General features: G+C 31.3%; 2 protein-coding genes and 2 pseudogenes across 2 annotated transcripts; 2 read left to right on the forward strand and 2 right to left on the reverse strand.

The window, feature by feature from the left end:
• Positions 1-180: 180 nt before the first annotated feature.
• LOC100807484 (uncharacterized) lies at positions 181-3,610 on the reverse strand (annotated as a pseudogene).
• Positions 3,611-5,242: 1,632 nt separating this feature from the next.
• On the reverse strand, positions 5,243-8,567 carry LOC100808022 (uncharacterized; annotated as a pseudogene).
• Positions 8,568-15,610: 7,043 nt separating this feature from the next.
• On the forward strand, positions 15,611-18,713 carry LOC100808551 (ATG8-interacting protein 1). The gene is made up of 3 exons (XM_003534509.5): positions 15,611-15,812; positions 16,748-17,597; positions 18,294-18,713. Exons 2-3 carry the CDS (start codon positions 16,755-16,757, stop codon positions 18,396-18,398), a joined length of 948 nt encoding a protein of 315 aa, XP_003534557.1. The 5' UTR covers positions 15,611-15,812; positions 16,748-16,754; the 3' UTR covers positions 18,399-18,713.
• Positions 18,714-20,713: 2,000 nt separating this feature from the next.
• Positions 20,714-24,592, forward strand: LOC100782175 (origin of replication complex subunit 5). Its single transcript, XM_006587782.4, has 5 exons — positions 20,714-21,182; positions 22,066-22,929; positions 23,014-23,439; positions 23,701-24,016; positions 24,125-24,592. Exons 2-5 carry the CDS (start codon positions 22,094-22,096, stop codon positions 24,173-24,175), a joined length of 1,629 nt encoding a protein of 542 aa, XP_006587845.1. The 5' UTR covers positions 20,714-21,182; positions 22,066-22,093; the 3' UTR covers positions 24,176-24,592.
• The last annotated feature ends 729 nt before the right edge of the window (positions 24,593-25,321 follow it).

Here is a 25,321-nt window from a genome sequence, read left to right on the forward strand (position 1 = left end):
TGACCTAAAATTCATTGGTCCCAAGTATTAAAAAGAGACTATTCACTTGCAAGAGTGGTCAGACATTACCAATAATTTCAATTATCTTTACTTCCAACTCTCTTGTAGGACAGAGGTAAATGCGGTTTAACAAGAAAGGAAACGGTTAAAAATTAAATCATGATTGTTGCAAGTTTAATAATAGGAAGTCACAAGAAATTTTGTTGTTCATAAATGAATGAGACGGAAGACAATATGTTATTCAATGGTTGACAATTTAATGAGGACATACTACTACTTCAGCTTGCTACTGAAGTCAGAGAGCTCAATAACTTGAATCCTGGGGTTGGCTTCTGCTTCTTCTCTCTCTTTCTGAGTGTTGAACCCCCAATTCACTAATCCAAACAATCAAGCTTAGCAAATATACAACTCATAAAAATACAAATAGTTCAAAACATAGAGACTGAAAGAGATTACAATGGGATGAGAGAACAATTCTACCTAGATATAAATTCCAGTTATCTAACTCTGGCTCTTTGACGACATTCTTAAGGATTGCAAGCCTATCTTCCACAAAGCTGTTTAAAATTAACTTCAATTAATTTCTCCTAAACCACCTTAACAAAGGATATATTAAATAAAATGGCCTCTGAAAGCATAAAATCTTAACTGTAGTGTCAGCCCTTGGTGTTCTGGCATTTTCTGAAGCTTCTTTAACACTTCTACCTTGGGACTGTTGAGAAAATATCAGTTTGGGAAAAACAAAATTGTCAATGAAATGAAGCAATAAAAAGAAAAAGAAACATGTTGAAGTATTGATATAATGCAAAGCAAGACCTCAATTGGACCAAATATACCAAAGAGTAAAACTAACCCAGTTCCCAGACCATATAATCTTTCAGGTAGTCACTCCAGCAAGCTCTCTTAGTAAAGCATCAGCAAAGCGGCTCTGAAACCAGAGCAGGGATAGGAAAAGTGAGTAGAGAATGCAAAGGGATAAAGGCATGGCAATATGAAATTGTAAACTATGCCTTTATTGAACCAGGAGATTCAAAACAATGGCTTAGGATCTGTTTGGTTTGAGAAATGTTGTTTTCATTGTTTCCTGTACAATTTTTTGAAATTAGAAAACTAAGTGAAAATAAGGTGACATTTTTGTAATTCTCTATAGAAACAAGAAATGAAAACCAAAACATTTCTCAAATCAAACAAGCCCTTCTTTTTCTTCCCTCCCATTCATTTTCCTTGGTATTGAAAGTAAAAGGTCAGACCTGTTTTGTGGTGACAATGTACACTTTCGAGCTTGCAAATCTTAATGTATCAGCAGTACCAGGATAGAGTCTAGAGGTAAAGCATTCACAAATTAGCCACCAGGATATATCTATTCAATCAGCAGGTGCTAAACAACAGCAAGAACTCAAGTGTTTATATAGCAAAACTATCCACTTTTAATGTAAGCAAGAGCTCAGCTCTTCTTGCACTTGCAGCAACATTTTTAATTTGAACATCTATGCTCAATGCTATCACTAACTCAGTTATTGCTTTAAGTTTTTCATAATTCATCTCATCAGGTATAAGTACTAAAAAAAACGTGATCCTATTTCATGACATTTGAGTGGACTACCTGTTTGCTGCTATACAACCAGTCATCTCTGACCTTCCCAAAAAGGTCTATCAGTTCTTCTCTATTCTCATTCCATTCTTCCATAATAATAGGCTTCAGTTTGAACCAGTTTTCCAATATGTCCTCAACTGTGAGCCCCTCTGAAACCTTTCAGAAGAACTATGACATCAGTCAAATGGCATCATCATAGATGATGACAAAGTTCCTTAGAATATGATAATATGACTTCCACTTGTTAATACAAGATAAAAATCAATAGAAAATAATTAATTCTTTGCACTAACAATGTAAAAAGTTTTATACTGTTATTCAATCAGAAATCACTATTATGGTAAGTTTATTAATTTTTACAAAAACTATTGAAAAGTCATACTTACCATGATTTTTTATTAGATGATAATATAAAAACTCTTGTTGGTGTATAAAAATTAAACTAAAAAATCAAAGCCAAAGGGTTGCACCAGAAAGAAATAATAACATAAAAAAAAGCATAGGCTTTTATACCCACCGAAGACTTCCTGATGGATGGAACTCTAGTCTCAAGCAACAACCTCACAAGTAAAAGAGTTTCATATCCAGTTTCCACCACTGGCCGTACCTGACATGAAAAAACTATGAGTCCATTTCTAACCTCTCTTGTGTAATCAAACTATAAACCTAATATTTAATTATGAGAAAAAAGGTTATGCAGTGATTGTGTAAAATATTTATACAATCATTCAATCACAACTCACCTTATATAGTAAGTTTGTTAACTTTCAAAATATTTATTTTAAAATAATTCAAATGACGATTTGTGATCGAATGACAGTGAAAAATTGTTTTACACTGTCAGTGCATAGACGTTAGACTCTTTAATTATATACATTTTAACTATGTTTTTAGTATCCTAAAGACAAGTAATCGACACAACTAAAAATCATAAGATGGTAGTATAGTCACGAAAATATGTGTAATCAATGAAAATGATTCACCGCCCACAGAAACTGAAAATGGATATGAGCCACAATAATAGCCAAGAGGAACTGGTTGAAAATGTATTCACCAAGGAAAAAGAAATACCCCGCAATCTTTTTCTTTATAATGAAAAGGAACGAAATCCCACTTCACATCTACAACCAGTCCTTAAGTTATTTCCACTTATGGTCTCTTGGTTGGAATTTTCATTTTCACGTTTAGAGTTAGCACCATTAGTCATTTTTATAAGAGTTAACAAATGGTTAATACTCCATTGAACATCTATCTCAGCTAAATACCTCATAAGAGAAATTAAACCATAAATTAGCATGAATTTTAATAGTTTCCCACAAGTAAATTCAATTTTGTTTCTTGTTTCCTTTTCTTTACTAGTCCTCCACATCTAAAATCATAGTTAAAAATGTCTGTTTGGAATAGCTTATTTGAACCTATAAAAGTTGCTTGTGACCTTTTTACAAGTTCTTTTTAACCTATTTCAGTAAACTTCACAACCAAACTTATGAAGAAACTATCATCATCTTATAAGAGATTATGATTAAGTACTTAATTATATTGTTTATCCAAATTAACATTCTCAAAATCTAAAGTAAGAATAGAATAACCAATAATAACCCAAAACAAAAACCAGCCATAAATTATTTACTGTAATCATCTGGTCAACAATCCAATCTTTTATGGTTGAATCCACACCATCAAACAAGGGAGGCCATCTCAATTTGGCAGCCTACAAATTACCAAACAAAGTAATCACAGCTTAGTTTTGAAACCAAATGAATAAAGTGATCATAAAAAACTTTCAATTATTTTCTGCTGTTTTCTTCCATTTTCATGGTAACCAAAGGGAGCAGAGAGAGGGTGAGAGAGCATGCATGAACCTTAAGAGCAGAGATAGCTGTCTCCCCACAGCTATCACAGATAACTCCATCAAAGTCCAAAGCATAGAGATGACCCATTTCCCTGTCTTTCCTTTCAGCATTGCCAAACTTTCCGCTGATATTATACATTGCATGGTATGCAATTACCCGCCATCCAAACTGGATTGAATTCTATGATGCTAACTATCATTGAAATCAAGACACGTGCCTGTCTAACAACTTTTTACTTTATTTATTTATTTATCTATGAATAATGTTAATGTAATTATCTTTAAGTTTAAACAGATAGATTATTTTTTATAAGTGGTCCAAGATTTTTTGCATATGAACCAAGTAATCCATTTGTACGAAGTTTAAAATGTTTTAGTAAAAACTTTAAGAGTTTAACTGGAAAAAAAAACTGGCATGCACTAATCTCACGTAAGTTTATATTATCATTCAATTACAAATCTTGGATGAAATTAATTTTAAGATACTTAGTCAACAAACTTACTCCCATACATGCTGAATTATGAATTATAATCAAATGATAGATCAAACTTTAATATATGTGTGTGGTGCTTAATTGGCTTGTTTAATTGTGTGTTTAAAATGTTTGGTCTTTGAAGTTATTTGATATTTTTTTTATCTGTAAATATCAGAACACTCACACGTTATATTCAACTAATTAACTAATCAGGGTAGATTTCTTGATGAAGTAGGCAAGAGAGAACTTACCTAATAAGTGTTCATGTGTGGTTTATGGACACCACTGAAAAGTGCTATGATGATGTGGTTTGCATTGGTTTCTAAATTAGACGTGATTCAACTACGTGTTAAAATTACATTGGATTGTCTGCATGTTAATTCAAAGTTTATATTAAGTAACTCAGGGAAATATTCGTTGGATATTTTAATTGCTTAAAAGAAAAAAAGAAACCTTACATTAAAGGATGATTTTATTGGCATTCAAAGTTTATGGATTTTTTTTTAAAAATCAGTAATGCTCAAGCTGTTGCAATACTCAAAACAACACGCATTTCGTAATCTGCACAAAAGCATATTAGCACTACAGGGACACATTTGTGGCTAAGGCTACTCCATCGGATAAGGGAAAAGCCCCACTTCTGAATGGAGTATGTAACGTAAAATGCTAGAAATATTTCCATAATTTATCCACGTATTATTGCAGTAAGTAATACTACAACCATTCCTTTTTTTAATTTTTATCCTTTTTATCTGTCACACTTTAATTAGTAACACATAAATTTAAAAAATACAATTAATATCCTTATTTCCTTAGTAGCACACTATAAAATTATTTGTAAACTTCCAAGTATACCCTTTATTCTTTTCGGGTTTGATCCATCCTATTTTGGGCAACAAAGTTCTTTCTATTAAGTTTTAACATACTTGCATTTTCAAAACTCAAACTCTGGACTACTGTCTATGCTAGAACAACCATCTGCCAATTGATTTACATGCTCCGTAACCATTTATTTATTTGACTCTTATCCCTCCTCAATAGCGATATAATAATTCATTATTGCTTGAGATTTATTAGGTGACTTAAGGATTGATAAAATAATAAATCAAGGCTATCTTGGAATGGAAAATAATTTTTTATTAAGTAGACAAATAAAAAAGAACAAAAGTAGTATTTAGTTTTCAAAATTTTCAGCTTATGAGAGAATGGGAGGAAGAATATACTACTTGGTTCAACAAACAGTTGATTTTACAGATGTACTTATACTACACCTAAAGGAACCTTGTGACTATGGACTTTGGTAAGGAATTTGTCTGACACTTCCCAAGAATTTCAGCAATTTTCACTTCTTCTAAGAGGATACAAATTACTGTAACTTATGAGTTTGATCGATCTTATTCAAGTTCGAGTTGGGCAGGGCTAGTAAAGACAGCAAAGCTCTCAGACCGAATTATTGCAGCTTCACAAGACAAAAAGGAGAGAATTTCTGAGAAGAAAGATTGTGTTCAATTGAAACTTGTTATTGCTTATAAATGAGTTGGAAGAAAAATATTTGGTTCAATGACTGACAGTTGACAATCCAATGAAATGAAGACCCCTATTTTAACTTCTTGCTGAAGTCGGAGAGCCCAAGAACATGAATTCTGGGGATAGCTGCAGCACCCTCTCTTTCTTTCCGGGTGTTGTAACCCCAATTACCTGATCCAAACAATCAACTTATCAACTACACTAAACATTAGGGAAACAAACGAAATAATGCACAAAATGGGAACAAGGACAAAATGAAGGAGGGTGCAGAAATCATAAACAGGTAGAGAGAAGTACCTAGATACAAATTCCATTGGTCTAACTCAGGTTCTTGGATGACATTTTTTAAGGTAGCTAGCCGATCTTCAACAAAGCTGGTTCAGATAAGCTGGAGTTAATTTCACTTGAACCATCTTTAAAAGCAAGGGCAGAGTTTTATTCATATAAATAAACAACCAAAATGCCATTATTTACAGCTAAAGTGCAATATCTTACTGTAGTGTCAGTCCTTGGTGCTCAGGCTTTTTTTGAAGCTGCTTCAGAACTTCTACCTTAGGACTGCAAGTAAGTTAAAGATAGTCCAGTAAAAATGATTTTTTATCCAAATAAAGCAAGAAAAAGAAAACAGACATAACATAAATATTCCACAGCATTAGTTTGGTAAAATATATCAAATACTAACCCAGTTCCAAGGCCAAATATTCTTTCAGGTGGTATAGCCACTCCGGCAAGCTCTTGGAGTAAAGCATCAGCAAAGTGGCTTTGAAATAAGAGAAACAAGGGGTTTGGGTACTAAAATTGTAGAAAACAAAAAAATACAAAAGGGATTGATGAGAAATTGATATATCTTTTTCATGCTATTGGGACAATGGCTCATAATCTTTGTCCCCTCTTATTTTGCTTGATATTGAAAGTAAAATAATCTATTGTTAGGATTATTTCCCGGTGCTGGGGAAAAGAGAAAAAGTTACCTGTTTTGTGGTTACAATGTACACTCTTGAGCTTGCAAATTTTAATGCATCAGAAACACCGGGATATAATCTAAAGACAAACCATTGCCAATTAATAATAGAAAATCTCATCATTTATGATATGTGAAAATAATATAAGAAAAATATCACTGCATAAAATGATTTATAAGATTCAAATATTCAGTCAACAGGAATGCAGCAAGATTCCAACATGCTTAATGTAATAACATTGTCAGAAGCATAACCAGAATTCAAATTTCAAAGCTTACAGAAAATGATTCCTTCTGGAATATTACCTGTAAAGGGGAAATCCTTGAACAGAAAGAAAAATGAGTTGATAAAAAAAATGACACATGTCCTACTTCCCCAACCTTCTATAAAAGACCTCCATTTTCAAGTCATTCAAGTAGTTGGCTTGGGATAGTATAGTAACATATGTTCAACATTACACTGGCAATTTATTATTTATATAAAGTGGAGTGCTAGTAACTCAAATGGAAATACGAATTTATTCAATACACACTTTACTATTGGCAAATTTTATTGGAAATAACCGAAAGTATGAGTTAAACTCGTTAAACAGAGAGAAAGAACTACATCATTTTTGAGCCTCAATAAATTTTAGCTAACAGTAAAGAGTATGTTTGAAAGTGTATAAAGTTAGTCCCATCACGAGGTTTGATTGGACTACCTGTTTGCACCAATCCAAGTAGCAAAATCCTGCTCCAACCATTCATCTCTGACCTTTCCAAAAAGATCTATCAGATCATTCCTCTTCTCATCCCATTCTTCCATGATAATAGGCTTCAACTTTGACCAGTTCTCCAATATACCCTCAACTGTTAGCCCCTCTGCAACCTTGCACAAGAACTATGATATCAGTCAACCATCCAGAGTCCATTCTAGTTATTTGAAAGCAGATGCAGATTCAAGACCACTGGCATCATCATAAACTATAAACCTAGTTCCAGTGACATGGTTTTCAATTGCTACTATGTGATAACTAATGATAAAAATCAGAGCCATAAGCATTTTACCCACCGAAGACTTCCGGATGGACGGTGTTCTGCTCTCAAGCAACAATCTCACAAGTAAAAACGTTTTCATATCCAGTTTCTACTACTGGTCGCACCTGGCATGAAAAACAATGGAAGTTCATCTTTAAAACAAAAACTAGTCCAACATGCTTCCATATGCAATAGTCGTTACATTGAAAACACTTATAAAAATTTCATGGCACCAAATAGTTTAAAGATCTACAATAGAAATCTATAATTGAAGCAATCAAGCAGATAAAATCTATTGCTCTCATGACCAGAATGTAACAAACAATAGCCAATAAAAAGAAGTATGCAATAACTTTTTCCCTCTCATTCTCTTTCTAGGTCCTGTTTAGATCAATTCCAAACAGGGCTCTATAGTACAAGGAAAGAAAAAATTCTACTTCACATCTACATTCAGTCACCAAAGCACATTGTATTCTTGGTCTTTTGGTCAATTGCCCTTTGCATGCTTACAATCTATAGAATAATATATTTCCATGGTTCCAAATTGCCTCATTATATAATCAAAACTTAACAGGCATTTGAACCTTCATTCAAAATCAAAAAACCAATAAAGTCTAAACCCAGATTCCAAATCAAATGCCTCCTAAAATACATTAACTAATTAAAAAGTCAAACTACATGCAAATTCAAGCCTATTTCTTGCTCCCTTCCTGTCATGCTTCCACCAATTACTGCTATTCTTTCCAATAAAATTAAAAAAACCACCAACATAGCAAAACCATAGCAGAGTTGCTTGAAATCCATAACAACTGAAACTAAGTCAACTCAAATATATTTTACTGTGTGCATCTGATCAATAATCCAATCTTCTGTGGCTGAATCCACCCCATCAAACAAACCAGGCCATCTCACTTTGGCAGCCTGCAAATTTCCAAACAGAGTATTAATCATGAGCTTGATTTAGCATTCTTGTGAATTCAAAGAGCAAAAGAAAAACAAAATTGAAAGAAAAATAAGAAAATATTGAAAAAAAAAATTGGGTGGAATGAAGACTGAACAGAGAGGTACCAACCTTGAGAGCAGAGAGAGAGCTTTCTCCGCAGCTATCGCAGATGACTCCATCGCGTAAAGCTCCCCCATTTCACTCTCTTTCTTTCCCCTTTCAGTTTCACTGAAAATGTTGTGTGCATTTTGGTGCCATCAAAACAGTCCCTCATTCCTTCTTCGTGGGAAATCGAAACGCGTGCCCACGAACCGAACCGGTTTTAAACACCACAGGGTTTTTTTTTTTTAGTTTTTCTTATCTTTAAAATAAAAAAAAAAATAAGAACTACAATTAAAAAAAATACGAAGCCCTATTTTTTATTTTTTACAAAATAAGCAGGGGCAGTAAAAAAAATAGAGCAAAAATAGCTTAAAAATTAACTGAAATAACTTTTGTAGATAAACTGCATATCTTAACTTCTTCCTCTTATCCTGAATTAATCGACGTGCAATAAAGAAATGAAGTTTTTAATTTCCAAAAAGCTTTTAAGTTCTTCTATAAAAAAAAGCTTTTAATAGTTGTCAAATAATCTTTACTTTATTTTATAAAAAAATATTGAGTTCTAACTTTAAAGTAATTTCTTCTAAAAAAAATACTTTAAAGTTATTTGTACACTAAAAAAAAAGAAGCTAAATATGGCCAAATTTAAGATTAATTTTGATTTTGTCTTTTTATTCAATATTATCTTCTTACTTCTAATTTTGTGTCACATTAGTCTTTTTGTTATAATGGCATTAAATACAATTGAAATCTTACCCAAAAATTAATTTTTCCTTTCAATGATTATTGAAAATAATTAAGGTTAAGAACAATGCGTCTAAATTTTGTGTGATTTCATTAGATGAAATGAGATATGGAAGTATGGACATTAGCAATTGTTGGAGTTAAATTTTGGTTTTGAGAAGTCCATTTTTTTTCTTTCAATAATCATTACTTGTGATTTAACCAAATTACTTTTTTAAGCAATTTTTCATTTACTAAGGAGTTTACATATTAAGTATTTTTTGTTTTAAAATTAATAACCATAAATTTATAATGACAAACCATCGTATTGATTGAATAAAGAAAAAACGTCGTGTTGATTATGACTTGAGAATTGGAAAGAAAAGTACTGAGGTGGACGGCAGCTCTACTTCATAAAACCTTACAATTTACCATTACACTCAAAATGTTTACAATTTGTACCATGTAATGTGAATATGCAAAAAGCAAGTAATATACTACTTCCTTCTTCTCAAATTAAATGTCATCAATTATCTTACACATATTTTCATATTTAACAAGAAAAAAATATTTTTTAATTTTAAATTTTAAATTAAAATAATATTTATTATCAATATTAATGAGAAAAAACAATTAAATTTAGAAAGGTCAAAATTAAGCAACAAAGAAAAAACAACTACTCTGTGATGAAATCTGACTCAAAATGAAAAAAAAAAAAAAATTTGAAATAATTTTTTTTCTTAAATATCATACTTATTTTGATTCAGACTTCAACCCAGAGTAATTAGATGCATAAACTTTCGATATTTCGAAAGGTCAAAATTTAGCAACACCAACTTCTATATATTTCTATATATTTGTCTTGTAAAAAAATCCTTCTATATATTTGTAAGAATATGGGATGGCCATCATCGCCTCATCTACTCATTAAATTATGATTCGATGAATGCTGAGTAAACATTAATAAAAATTAATTCAATGAAAATAGTTCATTTTTGGTTAAGTGACAATACTCTCGGTTACATTAATGTTTGGTTATATCTCGAATAACATAATCATCTACGAAAGTTACGAAAAAAGAAAAAATAGATGAGGGAATATCAAAAGAATTGATCCCTTCAAAAAAGAAATTGATATTTCTTCCCCTTTTTTCCAATTATTGTCAATACCATTGACCCATGATTTTTATTTTTATTTTTCCAAAAGCAAGTCAAGTCACTAATGCGTGAAGCCAGAAATACTTCTGAATGTTATGCTAATTTTTTTTAGAATTTTCTATTTCAATAATTAATGTAAACTAATATTATAAAAAAATTATATTATTTATTTATTATTAGTGTGTTTTATTTTATATAATCAAATTAAGAGAGTTTATTAGTGTTAATTCTATTGTGTAAAATTTGTCTAAATTAGAAAACTTATGTAATTTTAATGAACTTGTTTAGGAGGAAAACAAAGAATACATTAAAGAATGATCAATGTGTGGAGTAAAATTCAAGATGATTGTATTAGTTATAGAAAGAATTCATTTTGACAAAGATTGATATTTTTTACGACTCTATTAAAGCACGCGTGTAATTTAAAAGCGCTTAAAATCAGGACCATTTCAAATTTCAAAATGTCAATTGAAGCAGTTATAAAAGAAGTTATATGAAGTCATCACATAACATTTGACCTGTGTATTTAGGAATAATGTTGTACATGTGTCAAAATTATAGAATTCGACCATTAGTATTAAGAGTTTATAAGTAAGACTTCTGGTGTCAATTTTTGTTGGATTGAATTATTATAACTTAATCCCTTAAACACCCATAATGTTACATATTGAAATTGGCTACTAATTCAGAAGGTCATCTAGTATGTATTCATTTTCACTTTTAATGAATTCATGTTTCTTTATTTTACTTCATCTTTCTAACCCTTTTACTTTTGTCAATAATCATTTCTTTTCGAAATTTTTCTTATTCCAATTTCTACTTCTGGTTATTATTAGAATTATTGTCGAAATCTAATGATTATCGAAATTAACTTTTAATTCAAAAACACTATTATAAAATCTACTTAGAAACTATCTTACAAACCACTATATGAAATAATTATAATTATATATGGATATCTTTATCGAAATCTCAATATCACAATATGTATTAAATATTAAACAATTATCTGATAAGTTAAAAATTATGAAATTGTTTATTTGATGAAAAAGAACTTGCAATTAAAAATGAATTTCATGTTTCATCTTTAAATAATTATTTGTTAATAAAATTATTTAGTGAAAATTGATCCTTTTTATAATAATCAACTGCCTTCGAAGAATCAATACAATTTTCACGATTAACAGTTAGACTACTAAATAAGATGATATGTAGTTAAATAAGCAGATGTCAACATAGACTCATTAGAAGATAATGAAAACTCTAGTAGGTTAACACGTTATAAGAAGGCTATGATTCCAATACACCTAGCCATTACACATAATTTTTCTTCTCTTTTTCTAATTAACTATGAAGGTCTTACTGTGTAATAAAGAAAATTCGGTTCAGAAAGAACCATAAGGTCATTGGCTACACCACTAGTTGTTCGTGATTCAACAAATGTCAAATAACGCTTTGATCATGAACCAATTATAAATTCTAATATTTTATCTAATCCTTAATAATCAAATATGTTGTGAATCATATGACTTTTTTTTGATAAATTATCCTAGATTATAGACCTACACGTTTATAGCTTTTCCATAAAGAATAAAAAACAAGGATTAAGGATTAAAAGATTAAGATATTCCAAACAGTTTTAATTTGATTAGAGGGCAAAGGACCTGTGACCAATTCCTGCTTCAATTATTAAGGTAAAACTTTAATTAATATTATAGTATAAAGTCTTTAATTAAAATTTAAAATACACACTAAATTTATCCTTTAACAAACTTGTTTTTAGGATAAAAAAATTGTTCAAATGTAAACCATCTTATTTCAAAATAATTTTATAAAATTAATTTCATTTATAAACAATTTTGCAATCGCTTTCCCAAACACACAATTATAAGTTTGAGAAATATATATATATATATACTGTAGGAAATGTTGATAGGCAGGAATATTACCGCAGGAAACAAAGATTTTTAGAAATTACAGTGGAGAGTGTTTACATTTTTAGAGATTGATATGTTGGTCCTGAATTTCTCATGCATGTATTTGAGAATTAATCTATTATTACCATCGTAATGTTATGTACCGTGAACCCATTTAACTCATGAAACTTTTAAAAATTAATTGAAGATAAATGGTGTATTTAATTCCTAACTATACATTCGCTAATAATCTAGTTGATATATTTTTTAAATGATGAATTTAATTTATAAGATAAAATTTAGGCTTAAACCATAAACTTTAAACCTTAAATCAAAAGTTAAAATAAGATAAACTTTATGCTTAAATACATTTTTCATTTTCTGTAATTTAATATATATATATATATATATATATATATATATATATATATATTATTTTTGTCTGTGTAATTTTTTCGTTTTAACCATTATAAAATTTATTTATTTTTTGTTCTTTAAGCATTTTAAATAACACTCTAGTATATTTACTTTTTTGATAAATAGTAACATACATTGTAAAGTATTAATAGTAAGGTGTTATAAAAAGAAGAAAAATACATAAAAAGAAGGTGTTATAGGAAGAAGAAACTAATATCAAAAGAAGAAAAATGTTATTAAAAGAATCTACTCTATTAATGGAAAAAAAATAGTTGAAAATATTGCACTAACTTTAGTGAGTATCATGGAGACTTAGGGTATCATGATATTTATTGATTTCAATCCTTATTATAAAATATAAGTTCATTACAAATTATAATTACTTATTACTGTTACAAACTTTCTCTAAGTCTTTATTGTTGATGATTTAGTTTTCGATTTCAACTATTAATAATTTTATTTTCAATCTTTATCATCAATAACTTTGATATTTGATTTTTATCATTGGTGTATGATCTTCATCTTTTGATAATCAATATATCTAAAGATCAATTTTCGATACAATCAAAAAATGATAATGTTAAGAGTAAGATTTACTTATTTTATAGAGAGGATTAATAAAAAAAAAATAACAAAACTTTGTTAATTTCATGAAATCTCTTCTTTATGTTAAAGATAATTTTCATATGCTAATTTAAAATCAATCTCTTTCAAAACCGGTCAATTGCATAAAACGTGGTGAGCATCCTAAATTTTTGCACAGTAAGTTCAATGGCCGACATTCACTATCAACCATCATGTGATAATTGGCTACTAGTATAACTTAGGCATATCAAATATTGAAGGTTTAATAATTATTTTGAAGGAATCAAATTTGTCTTTGATTATATAGAAGGTTATCAAACTCGAGAGTTTACTCAGACGAGTTTACGTAGACTCGTGAGTTTTATAGACTCGACTCGTAGACTCGTACGAGTCTATTTCATATAAAAATAATAACAAAATATCTATAAATAACATACTAATTAAATATTTCAACAATATAATAAAGCAAAACAGTAAATCATAAAGTTCAAAATATTTAAATAATCAAGTTTAGTAATAATACATCATTACTAGACAATAATTTGTAGATGTTATAATAATAATAGATCATTTTCATCGAGAGTTTGATGTTATTAGAGAATAAGAATGTGATTTTATTAAAGGTGAGAATTTTATGAAGGTATGTTGAATGCCAAACAGAAAATAATAAAAAATGACTTATATTTTGGTATAATTTTGTTAATTTGTTAACTAGTTAACTCGGTGATAAACTTGAGAGTTTATAGAGTTTATTAAAAAAAGAATTTACTCGTATAACACAAATGGACTCGTAAACTCGTAAAAAAATTAACGAATTAACTCGAGAGTTTTATAACCATAATTATATATATTACAGAGACTTATGTTGTTGTTTTTCTTTTTTCTGCTTGCCCAATCACACCTATCGATTAGGTAATTTTGCAAATCTTATAAAAATATCACATTAGATGATTGTGATGTTATTAAGGGGCCCGGGGGTGTCTATTTATGCAATTACATCACATAATAGTTTTTAGGCAGAAAAATAAATTATATAATAGTTTTTTTAAAGGTAACTTAATGATTTTACATAGACGCTAATAAGTATATATTCTTTGAACGCATTTTAAAAATTAGAAGTAATTTGTTTTTTTTTTTTTTAAAGTGTTGACATAAACGCTAATAAGTATATATTCGTTAGCAGATTTTTCATTTTATTATATATTCTTACATTACAATTGAATTACCCACATAAGGTTAACATCTTTTTCTAACATATCATTACATGATTTAAACAAAGTAAAAAAGAATTTAGTGTTTTTTTTAAAAAAAAGTCACCACTAAATTACTTTTTATAAAAAATATTTATATATAAAAGCAAAAAACGAATAGAAAAATCAAGATTCCAATTGAATTGCATATATGCACGCATTATGATAAAAGAAATCAGACAAACAAATAGAAGATCACAAAAAAGTGATTGGTTCAAGTGTCACCGTCTGATCCATACTCAAATTTATTTATTTATTTTTCATAGTTTTTTACTTCCACCCAATGCTCAATTTTTAAAACACTGTTTGTGCTTTCTACACACAAATTCATACTACTTATTATCCAAATCACTTAAACACTGTTTGTGCTTTCTACACACAAAGTTCATACTACTTATTATCCAAATCACTTAATTAGTTTGAGAATCGAGATTGAACTATGCTAATTCCAAGGTAATGATGAATAAATCTAGAAGTCAAGACCGTGATTTTAAAGTATATAATTAATATTATCTTGAATGCCCTTAAAAATTGTGACGATTCTTTTAAAATTATGTAAAAAATAAGTAATTTTTTAAAACAATAATGACTTTCTTTCACCCTGTCACCCAAACATGCTACAAGCAAGCTAGGCTGATGTCTTGAACAATAATTAAGGTTTCATTTATGTTACTTACTTTTTATTCCTCTAAAAAAAATACAAATTATATAAGAGAGAATAGTTTTTTATTATTGAATATTTTTTTCAATCATCATAATTTAGATCTTGATATTAAGTTTTAATCTTTTACGTCAATTATAAAATTAATTACTAGTGTAAGATTTTAGTCACACTTAAAATTTTTGATCCCTTCCAAAAAAATATATTATGTGATAGTCACACTTAAAATTTTTGATCCCTTCCAAAAAAAAATACTATGTGATTATCTAAAATGAAAATAGTAATAACCACGGTATTTAAAAAAATAAATAGATAAAAATTCTAAAAAAATCTTGTAGTGGCAGTGGTGCTACAGTTTTGGTTTGGATTTGGATTGAACAGAGGGCGCCTCAGTTATATATAGATCCCATGTCTCTGATACCACGCAAAGGACAATAACCGGTAACTCCGCACTTTCATCACGCTTCACTCTACCTGCTATAGCCGGTAACATACCCGATGAACAAATCATCGATATAAAAAGCCAACCCCCTCATTTTCCCGAAGCAACTTCTTCTTCTCAGTTTCAACCTCATCGTCATCGAACTACCCACGTTCTGCTCCTTCGCAGATCATTTCGCGTTTAGCTTCCGTGAGTCCCTTCTCTTTCTCTGTTTTTTTTAATAATCTTTGTTTGTGTTGATTTTGGATATAAAAAAAATCGTGGATGGATGATTCTGGAACCTGGTGTTTATGATGATGATGATACCGTGCTGGTTGCTGTTTCAGGGTTTGAGTTTGATTTGGTTTTTGTGATATGTGATTCGTGCCGTGTCTGGATCTTTGTATGGGGTGTTGTTTTGTGGTTTTTTTGTTGCGTAACTAACTGTGCATGTGTTGGCGTTTGAGTTCAGTGGATTGGTGGAGCTTGTTCGATTTGTTCGACTTATGATCAGTTTTGGGTGTAAGGATGGAAAATTATCATGGAATTTGTAATTGGTGAAGAGATTAGGATTTCGTTTCATGGTGGTTTTGAATTGAACATGAGGGGGAATGAAAATTAAATATAATAGGTGGATGGAATCTTTTGCAAGAAATTTGGGCTGTTTTTAAGTTTTGTTTATATTATGCTGTTGTCTATAAGTGATAGCAAAAATTGCATCAAGATTTTTTTGTTGTTGAAAATTTGCCTTTTTGTTATATATGAAGTTGATTTAGAATTTTGGTATTGATGTGTTTGATGCTTTAGAAGTTGAACAATGCTACCTCCATGCACATTTACACACAAAATAATAATAAATAAGTTATGCTTTTTTGCACTCATCATTATCAACCCTTTCTAGTTTCTACATACGCAATCCAATGACTCTGCACATGGCTGCGAATTTTTTAGCTTTTTTTTTTTAATTATTCGGGAGTGACAGTTTTCTTGTAGATTATTTTGTTTATTAAATCATACTCTTTTTTCCGATAAATCGTCTCCCTTGTTCCCCTTGTATATTATGCTTGTTGTGTATGTATGTTTTTGTATCCATTTAAGTTTGCTCTGAGTTGAATTAGAATTCTGATATCATTGTTCTGATGAAGACGAAAGATGGCAGACAATGAGGATGGAGGGGATAAGACATCTCGTGGGAATGAATGGGAGGTTGTATCTCTCACAGCATCAACATATGCAGCTGCTCCTGGTCCTGATGAAGTTGAGATGAAGGATGATGGGAAAGAAGATGTATATGGGCAGGATGAAGGAGAAACGTCACATGCTTTATTCATGTCTAGACACTTTGTCTTTCCACCCAGTCAGCATGAAAACTTGCCCGTGGAACCTGACTATGGTGAGATTCATGATGATTTTGGAGACAAAGATGTTGCCTCTGAAGAGACTCCTGAAGAAGTGACCATACCTAGTGGAAAGGATGAAGAAAACTTGACATTACCAGGATTAGAAGTTGCAGAGGAGTTTGAGGGCATGCGGTATTTTGACGAGAAAATCAACAGATTATCTGTTCGTGGTAAACAGTTTGAGGAAGGTACAACTCTACCAGCATTTGGCTTGACTGAAAAGGGGGAGAGTATGTATGACCCTGCAAAATACACTTCTTTTGAGGGTGAAACAGCTATTGGTGGCGTAACAGCATATGGTGAAAGCATAGTTGATCCTGAAGCAACTGAAATGGAATATCAAGGTTCAAATGTATCTCCTGATTTGTCACTGTCAAAGAACTTGTCCAAAGATAACGAATACAACACTTCAGATCTTCCTTGTGGAGCTTGGTGGAAGCGGAGAGCTGCCTCCTTATATGCTCATGCAAAAGAGGCAAATGCATTCTGGTCTGTTTTCATTGCAGCTACTGTGATGGGCCTTGTAATGCTTGGCCAACGCTGGCAGCATGAAAGGGCTTTACAACTTAAATGGCAAATCAGTATAAATGATGAGGTATATCCATTATCATCAGTTGTTCCTCTTAGAAACATTTTATATTATCATATTTTAGTTTATCTATGGTCTAAATATGTGCATTCAATGAATGGGGTAAGGTTGTCACAAGCAATTTTATAAAGCACTAGTGTTCTATAAAAGTGAAAGTGTAAAAGTAAAACATAAACCAGTTCTTGAATGTGTTATACAGAATATACTTGATTCAGTTTTTTAGTCTCTTGGTTCAAAATTTCTAATTTCTAACTATGTACAAAGGACTTGTCTATAACTAGTATGTCATGACACCGGACAAAATCCAGTGGTGGCTGTATAGTGAATCAGTGATGAATGATATTGAAGATTGTTCAATGTCTTTGGTAACTTTACAGGAGGAAACTTTCTCTGAAGACCAAATGATCATGTGTATTGATTTTTATACAAGAATGAACTTATTGCACTTTAGAATTCTATTATTAGATTTTGAGGAATATTATTAGCAGTAGTAAATTTTTCAAAAACTATATCTTTGAATTTCCTTATCCTGTAGAGAAGCATAAATATCACTGCAAATTAAAGGTATTTTGTGCAAACTTGTTGCCGGACTACATCGGTAGAAAGATAGCCATGAATTTGTTTTTGGTTCAATGATCTAACTGCCCTGTTTGATTCCTCTTAATACTTCAAAAATGATTCCAATTGTTACCCTTTCCACAGGCGAGGAGCAGGGTGCTTGCTCCCATATATCGGCTCAAAGATGTGATTGTTGGTGGCAACCGCCGTGGCTCCTTGATCAGGAGAAGCTCCTCTGGTGAAAGTTAAGGTAAAGGTGTTTGAGTGCACGTGGCTCCTATCCTTATGTTAAAATTGAAGATGATGACGAAAAATTGTATGTCGGAGAGGTTGAGAATGAAAAGTGCTACATTTGTAAAATGCAGGTTTGGTACTAGGATTGGTTGACCTTTCCCAATTATGAATGCCAATGTTCAAACATTTTATGTTGTGGATTTTCTTCTTTGTATCGATTAGCAATGTATAGCTCTTGAAGTTATTCAACATAGTAAGTTATGTATTATGATTATGTGAAATTGTTGGCAGTTTAAACACAAAAAGATGTAAATGAAGTGATTGCTTTAATGTGGGTGTTTAGTTTTCCTTTGACTCTAACGGCTGCAGAGTCTCGCTAATGGGAGTGAAACCACATGCTTATGAATTATTGATAGATATTGTTCAATAAGGCATCACATACATGAAAACAACTACTCTTGCGACCTTTTTTTTTTCTTTTAGTCTTGAAAAAAATTGTTGAAAACAAATTAATGAAATGCGACCTATGTGAAATTTTGATCAAGTTATGTGTGCAACTGTGTATGGTTGTGGATCTTTTATTCTTTTATTCTCAAGCGTCAATATTGAGTTGGTTCAAATGGCAAAGTTGATTCCTTCTTTAGCTTGTTTTTAAATGGATTTATGATTAAGGGGCCACATTTCTGGTTCGCATATCGACCTCATGCTTTTTTTTTTTCATGCAAAATATTTGATTGGTGAACTGGTTCAAAATGAATCACGAGTCAGTTCACAAAGACATATTTTTTTAATAAACCTTCAATTTCATCTACAAAGTATTGTTCTCTCTCCTAAATGGTCTTTAAAGTAAGAAATTATATAACTAATCTCTCAAACATTAGAAATCTGAGTAATCTTCCAAGTATTGAAAAATTCATCAATTGGTCTCTTGCTTTTTTCTTTCAGAATGTACTATTCTCTAAAGTGTTTTTTTGGTTGGTGCATTACCCTCCAAAGTATTACTTTCTCTCTTCAAATATTGTATATTTGAGGGATTATTTATATAATTTATTATTTTGGTGACTTCATTGTAGAAAGGATACTATTTGGGGATGAAATTGATGGCTTATTCTATATTTTTTCTTTCTTACTTTTAAAATAGTTATTTTTTTTAAAAAAAATTGTATGCAAGTATTGGTTGTTACACTCAATAGTTAAACACATTCAACTTGTAGATTTTGCAAACCGACCAGCATAAATACACAAACAAAATTGTATGCAAGTATTGGTTTTTATACTCATGACTTTATCTTGTTGAAGCCCATGTGACTCTCGAGTTATGCGAATAGGATGTCGTTTTTTTTTTCAATTCAGAAATATTATAAACAAGGATTGTAAACACAAGTGATGTTTACATCCCCACCCTCAACCAGTCATAATATCTGTATCCTCAGTGTGTAATTTTAGTAGGTAGTGTAATTTACACTAACAAATTTTAGTAGCTCAACAGGTGTGGGGGTCGGGGAGAGCTGTTGAGAAATGTTACAGCAGGAGGGAGAGGATGAACAAATTTTTTTTTGAAGTTTGAAGGAGCCACGTTGCCTTGACAAGTAGTGTATAACGTTGCACTAGAAATTACTCGAAATGCCGTGTCTACCGAATCATACTTAAAAGAGAGGGATTTATAGTTGATTGTGTAGGTATAAGATTATATAATTAAGAATGACTTAAAAGAATTAATTAGTAATACTTATATCAATAAGATGTATTTTGTTAGGAAGAAGATGCAACAATAGGCCAAGGGGATCACTGCACGACCTGACCACTTGAAGAACTTCGTGTAACCACGATAATGCTCTGCCATGGAAACCTGTCATAGGGATAGCTATGATAATGTTCAGGTCAACTAGAAGCAGTTATCATTCAGTTATAGCAGTTATCATTCAGTTGTAGACATACAATTGTGTATAAAAACTCTGAATCAATGAATAAGACAAAGAAGAATCTTCGATACTTAACTTTAATAGGAGGCCTTGGTCCTAATATTTAAGTGTATTTGTTTCAAATAATCATAACATAAGTGATTTTTTGAGAAGTTTTTTGTTAAAAAATGTGAGTAAGAATAAAATACACTAAATTTTTTTGTGTTAATTAATGATTCCAACCAGTGAAGGTTATGACCAACAGGAACGGTGTTATTTAAGATTTAAATAATTTTTTTTCCTGTCATTTAATATTTTTTTGTTTTAACCATTGTAAAATGTATTTATTTTATTTTTCATCCTTAAACAACAAAGAAAGTGCTTTAAACATTAAAACAATACTGTCCAAAGCGTTCTACATAGGAAAAAAAAGTAGTAAAACAAAAATCAATATGGAAATGAAAAAACACTAAATTATAAAAAAAATATTTAAGTCTTAATTAATTTTTAAAACATTATATTATACACATTACACACGTTAATGAAACATGTTTGCTAATGTGTTAGGTGATGTAACACATGAGAGGCCCCCCAGGCCCCACAACTCGCAATTTCTGTAATTAATAGTAAACATAATTTGTTTTTAGGGAGGAAAATAAAACAAAATATGAGCAGTGGCGATAAAACAAAGGTAAGTTTTTTCCCGGGTCGCGTCGATTGGTTTTGGCGCCATCACTGTTCAGCGTGCAACCTTAAACATACTCTTAAAAGTCATTTATCTTACTTTATTTTTTCCGCAGATCCTATTTATTTCTTATTTCTTATATAATATAAAATCGTCGCTCGTCACGGTTCCGGCAGTGCTTTTCCGCCGCCGTCGCGGTTCAAACTTGAAAAGGTGCGTTTCCGTTCGTGAACCTGTCTTGCTCTGTATTGTATTGTTCTGAACAAATGAAAGTAAAAGACTCTGTATCTTTCATCCATCGCTTATGTGATTGATTTTAGATAGGCAGCCACATTATGATTTATGATGTGATTGATATTCAGATATGTTCTCGAGTTAGACACTCAATTCAGGAGTTCAAACCATGCTGAGGGTTACGTCAATGTGTTTCTCTTCTGTGTATGACGGGGTTCCTTTATGTTTTCCACATATTAACTTATTTGGAAATTTTCTCTGAATATTTTTCTATATATAAGGTGGGAAATTGTTAGGTGGAAAATTGTGATTCGGTTGTTGTTGGAACCAACTTAATGTCATTTACGCATTGTATTTTCCGTTTTTTTGTTTTAGCTAGATATCACGGAAATTCTCAGACTTAGGAAACTTCTATTTCATTATAGGAAAATTCTTTATTGTCTAGCATTGATGTTTTATATGAATTTGCTCAGCGTAGTAGTGATTATATATTATAGTCAACTTTATGTTTGCTTGAGTGTTCATGGATCGGATAATGTACATACGTTAATTGATGCCACTGAAATAAAGGATTGAAGACCCTAAGATTGCATTGAATTTGTTTTCTTTGGGAGGGATGAGGAGGGTGGTTGTGATTTTCTGATGTATGGAGTGCTAATATGACTGAATAGCTGATAATAATATGGATTTCTTATATTTGTGCCGGGTTGGATTTTTATTTTTTATTTTTATGATATTGGGTTGGGTTTTGGGTCACCATTGTATGCTTGGTATAATCAATTCTACAACCAACAATTGGCATTCCTACTTATTGCTTTATCCTTTAAATTCATTTATAATTGATTGTTCCCTCATTGATCAGAAGTTAAGGATCTTCAGCAGCAGAAACAATGGATGAAGATAAAACCCAACAACTTCCCAGAAGAATGACCAGGTCTTCAGCTTCATCGTCTCCATCCACTTCAAATAACATAGTTGCAGCAAAAGTAACTAGCCTTGAACCTCTAACAATCAATGACCTTTTAGTTGGGGGAGATCCCATCAGCCTAGATGACATAATTTCTAGCTTTCCTGGTAGAAGTAGCCAGATTCTTGAAGTTGTGCGTCATTTGGGACCTTTGAATTCACCAATGCTTCCTTTGTTCGTATATGGAAGTTCTTCTACCGGAAAAACCAGTATCATTCTTCAATTATTCAGGCATCTCAACAGGCCTATTGTTTTTTCTAGTTGTAGGACATGTTATAACCAGAACATCTTGTTTGAATCTATTCTAAATCAGCTACTTCTCCACAGAAAAAATGCTGCCAATGGTTATTTGAATGCAAAACGCTGTGAAAGACCATCTGATTTTGTCAATTTTCTTCGAGAAGCATTGACCAATGTTATAAGCAATCTGAAGGAGAAGTCAGAGAAGTTGATCTCAAATGAAATGACTCAAGGGAAAATTGGAAATATGATCTACTTGGTATTTGACAATTTTCAGCTTGTTAGGGAGTGGGATAAGAGTTCTACTATATTGCCCTTGCTGTTTAATCTCTATGATCTGCTAAATACGCCTGAGGTGGGTTTGATTTTTATCAGCAGTACTTCTCCAGATACCTTTTACTCTAACATGGGCTATGTTGAGCCTATCCCCATTTACTTTCCTGATTACACAGAAGAAGATATTCGTCAAATATTATTGAGAAACCAAGTGAACCAGAAGCTATATTCCTCATTTCTGGAGTAAGATATTTAATCCCTGTATAACTTTCCATTTTCAGCTTTACATGATGTCATATAGTGAAGACTTTATTTTATGTCTTGCAGTGTATCTCTGAAATCTTTCTGTGGAATTACTAAGCAGATTGATGATTTATCTGCTGCCTTAAAGCCACTATATGAAAAATATTGTGAACCTTTAAGTGATAAGGGAAAGGGAGTTGCTCCTAATCAAGAAATGAAGCGAAGGCTGCTTGCTCATATCAACCCTCATATTGCCTCCTCTTTGAATGAGATATTTAAGGTTTCATCTCTTTCTTCAACTGAAGTTGAGACCCGTAAAGAGGAAAAGTGGAAGGGAAATCTTAGGAGATTGGAGCAATCTAAAGAGCTTGTCAGTCTTGATTTTCATATATCTACTAGTGCAAAGTATCTTCTGATTTCAGCATTCCTTGCCTCCAGAAACCCAGCAACTCTTGATGCTTCACTTTTTGATTCCAAAGGTGGTTCTGATAATCGGAAACGAAAGAGGAAGTAAGTATGATGGTTTGTTACCAAATGTGTTCTTCTGACAACAAAGTAGCATATGATTTTTGTTACAGCCATACTCTTTATCATTGCAAATTTCCTCCCCTACATGTTTTCCTTTTCGTTATTGTCTTTGTAGGAATTAAAATTCTAACTATTGTCTGATTGGATGTTATTCTTTTGTAGTTGATGTTAAAAGTTAACTTTGTGCCCACAGTACCTTTTTTGCTTCTGTTTCATGTCCGAGTTGTGTTTTTTCATGTGTAGGCCCTCTGAGAAAGCGCAGGAACGGAAGGAAACTTTAGAACAGGAACTACTAATGAAAGGACCCGGAACTTTCCCATTGGAGAGGTTGTTAGCCATCTTTCAATGCCTTGTATCAGTTGCAGAAGAACCATCCGACGAGGAGGAACAAAATAATGATGGATTAGGAGTTGAAGGTGGCAATGGTGGACTGATGTCTGACATTCTTTTGCAGCTATCCAGTCTCTGCAATTCTAATTTTATATTTAAAGGAAGAAGCTGTCCCATTGAAGGCTCAACCCGGTATCGATCAACCATATCTGAAGACCTTGCTTTGAAGGTGACATCTTTGTCTCACCTAACACCCTCAAAATTCTTTGTTATTGTTTATGTAAGGAGATTAAAATATACATCAACAAAGAATGATGCTTTCAATTTTGTTAAGCAGGTTGCAAGGAGCTTAGAGTTCCCATTATCAAAGTATTTGTATAGAAGTTAGTAATCTTTGACATCGGTGCATCTCAAAGCTTGGTTGGCTTTTGTCTGTGATATATCTGCCAAGAGTGTATACTACCTCTACTATGCCCTACTGTTATCAACATGAAATGGCTGGAATCCCCTATGAATGCTTGAAGCAAAACCAACGGTATAGAATGGATAATTGTGAACATGGCGGTTCATGGGATGGATGGACTGAGCATTTTACAATGGACAACTGAGTTATTAGGATTTGGTTTATTACTCTCCATGTCTTTAATATTTTGCCAAAAAAGCTTTTTAATATTGCAGATTGTAAGTGGTAAAGATCCTGAAATAAAATTGTGATATGGCACAAAATTTGTGTTGGTGCCAAAAGGAATGTGACCCAGGTCTGATGGATGTTTAATGTGGGGGAAATAGACAACTCTTTCTGACATTTCTTGCTGGTTTTATGTTGAGTTGTAGACTTTCGGAAACATTTTTACTTGAAAATTTGAATACATCATAACGTATAAAGAGCACTGTAGATGTACCTTAATCTTTGAAATCAGTCTTTACTGTTGGCATCTTTATAGTTGTCAAGTATTGTAAAACTTATCAGTAGGAAAATTCTTGAATTTGTTTATATGTAAGCACTAGAATGAAAGATGTGCACATGTTGAAGTAGTATTGGGAAACCAATTAGTGAGACTGGTCTGATCATGAACTGAACCATCTATTAATGAACTGAAACTATTTAAACTGTTGGGCTTAAAAGATGGTTAGCTTGGGACTTTCAATTGAATCGGTTCAAATTAAGCAAATTACACAATGGTAGAGCATTTTTTACAGCTATTCCAATAATGGTGATTAATGATAAGGTTAGCATTTTTATTTGTATAAATTAAGTGATTAATGTGTCGAAATTATTGTAATATGAACTATATTGTAATATGAACTTATGGATATTGTGTCCCTGGATCAACTTTAATTTATTGTTATTTTGTGATATTGTTAATTTGTAATTTAATAAATTATGCATGATAAAAAATTTTATTCCATCACAAACTCAATTATAACTAGATCAATAAATCATGAACTAGTATTTTTATTAGTTAAATGGTCAGTTATTTTTTTAAAAATATTGATCAAAGAAAAAGATAAAGATACAAATGTCCTTGTTAGA

Source organism: Glycine max, chromosome 9 (assembly GCF_000004515.6).
Source record: "Glycine max cultivar Williams 82 chromosome 9, Glycine_max_v4.0, whole genome shotgun sequence".
NCBI lineage: Eukaryota > Viridiplantae > Streptophyta > Magnoliopsida > Fabales > Fabaceae > Glycine > Glycine max.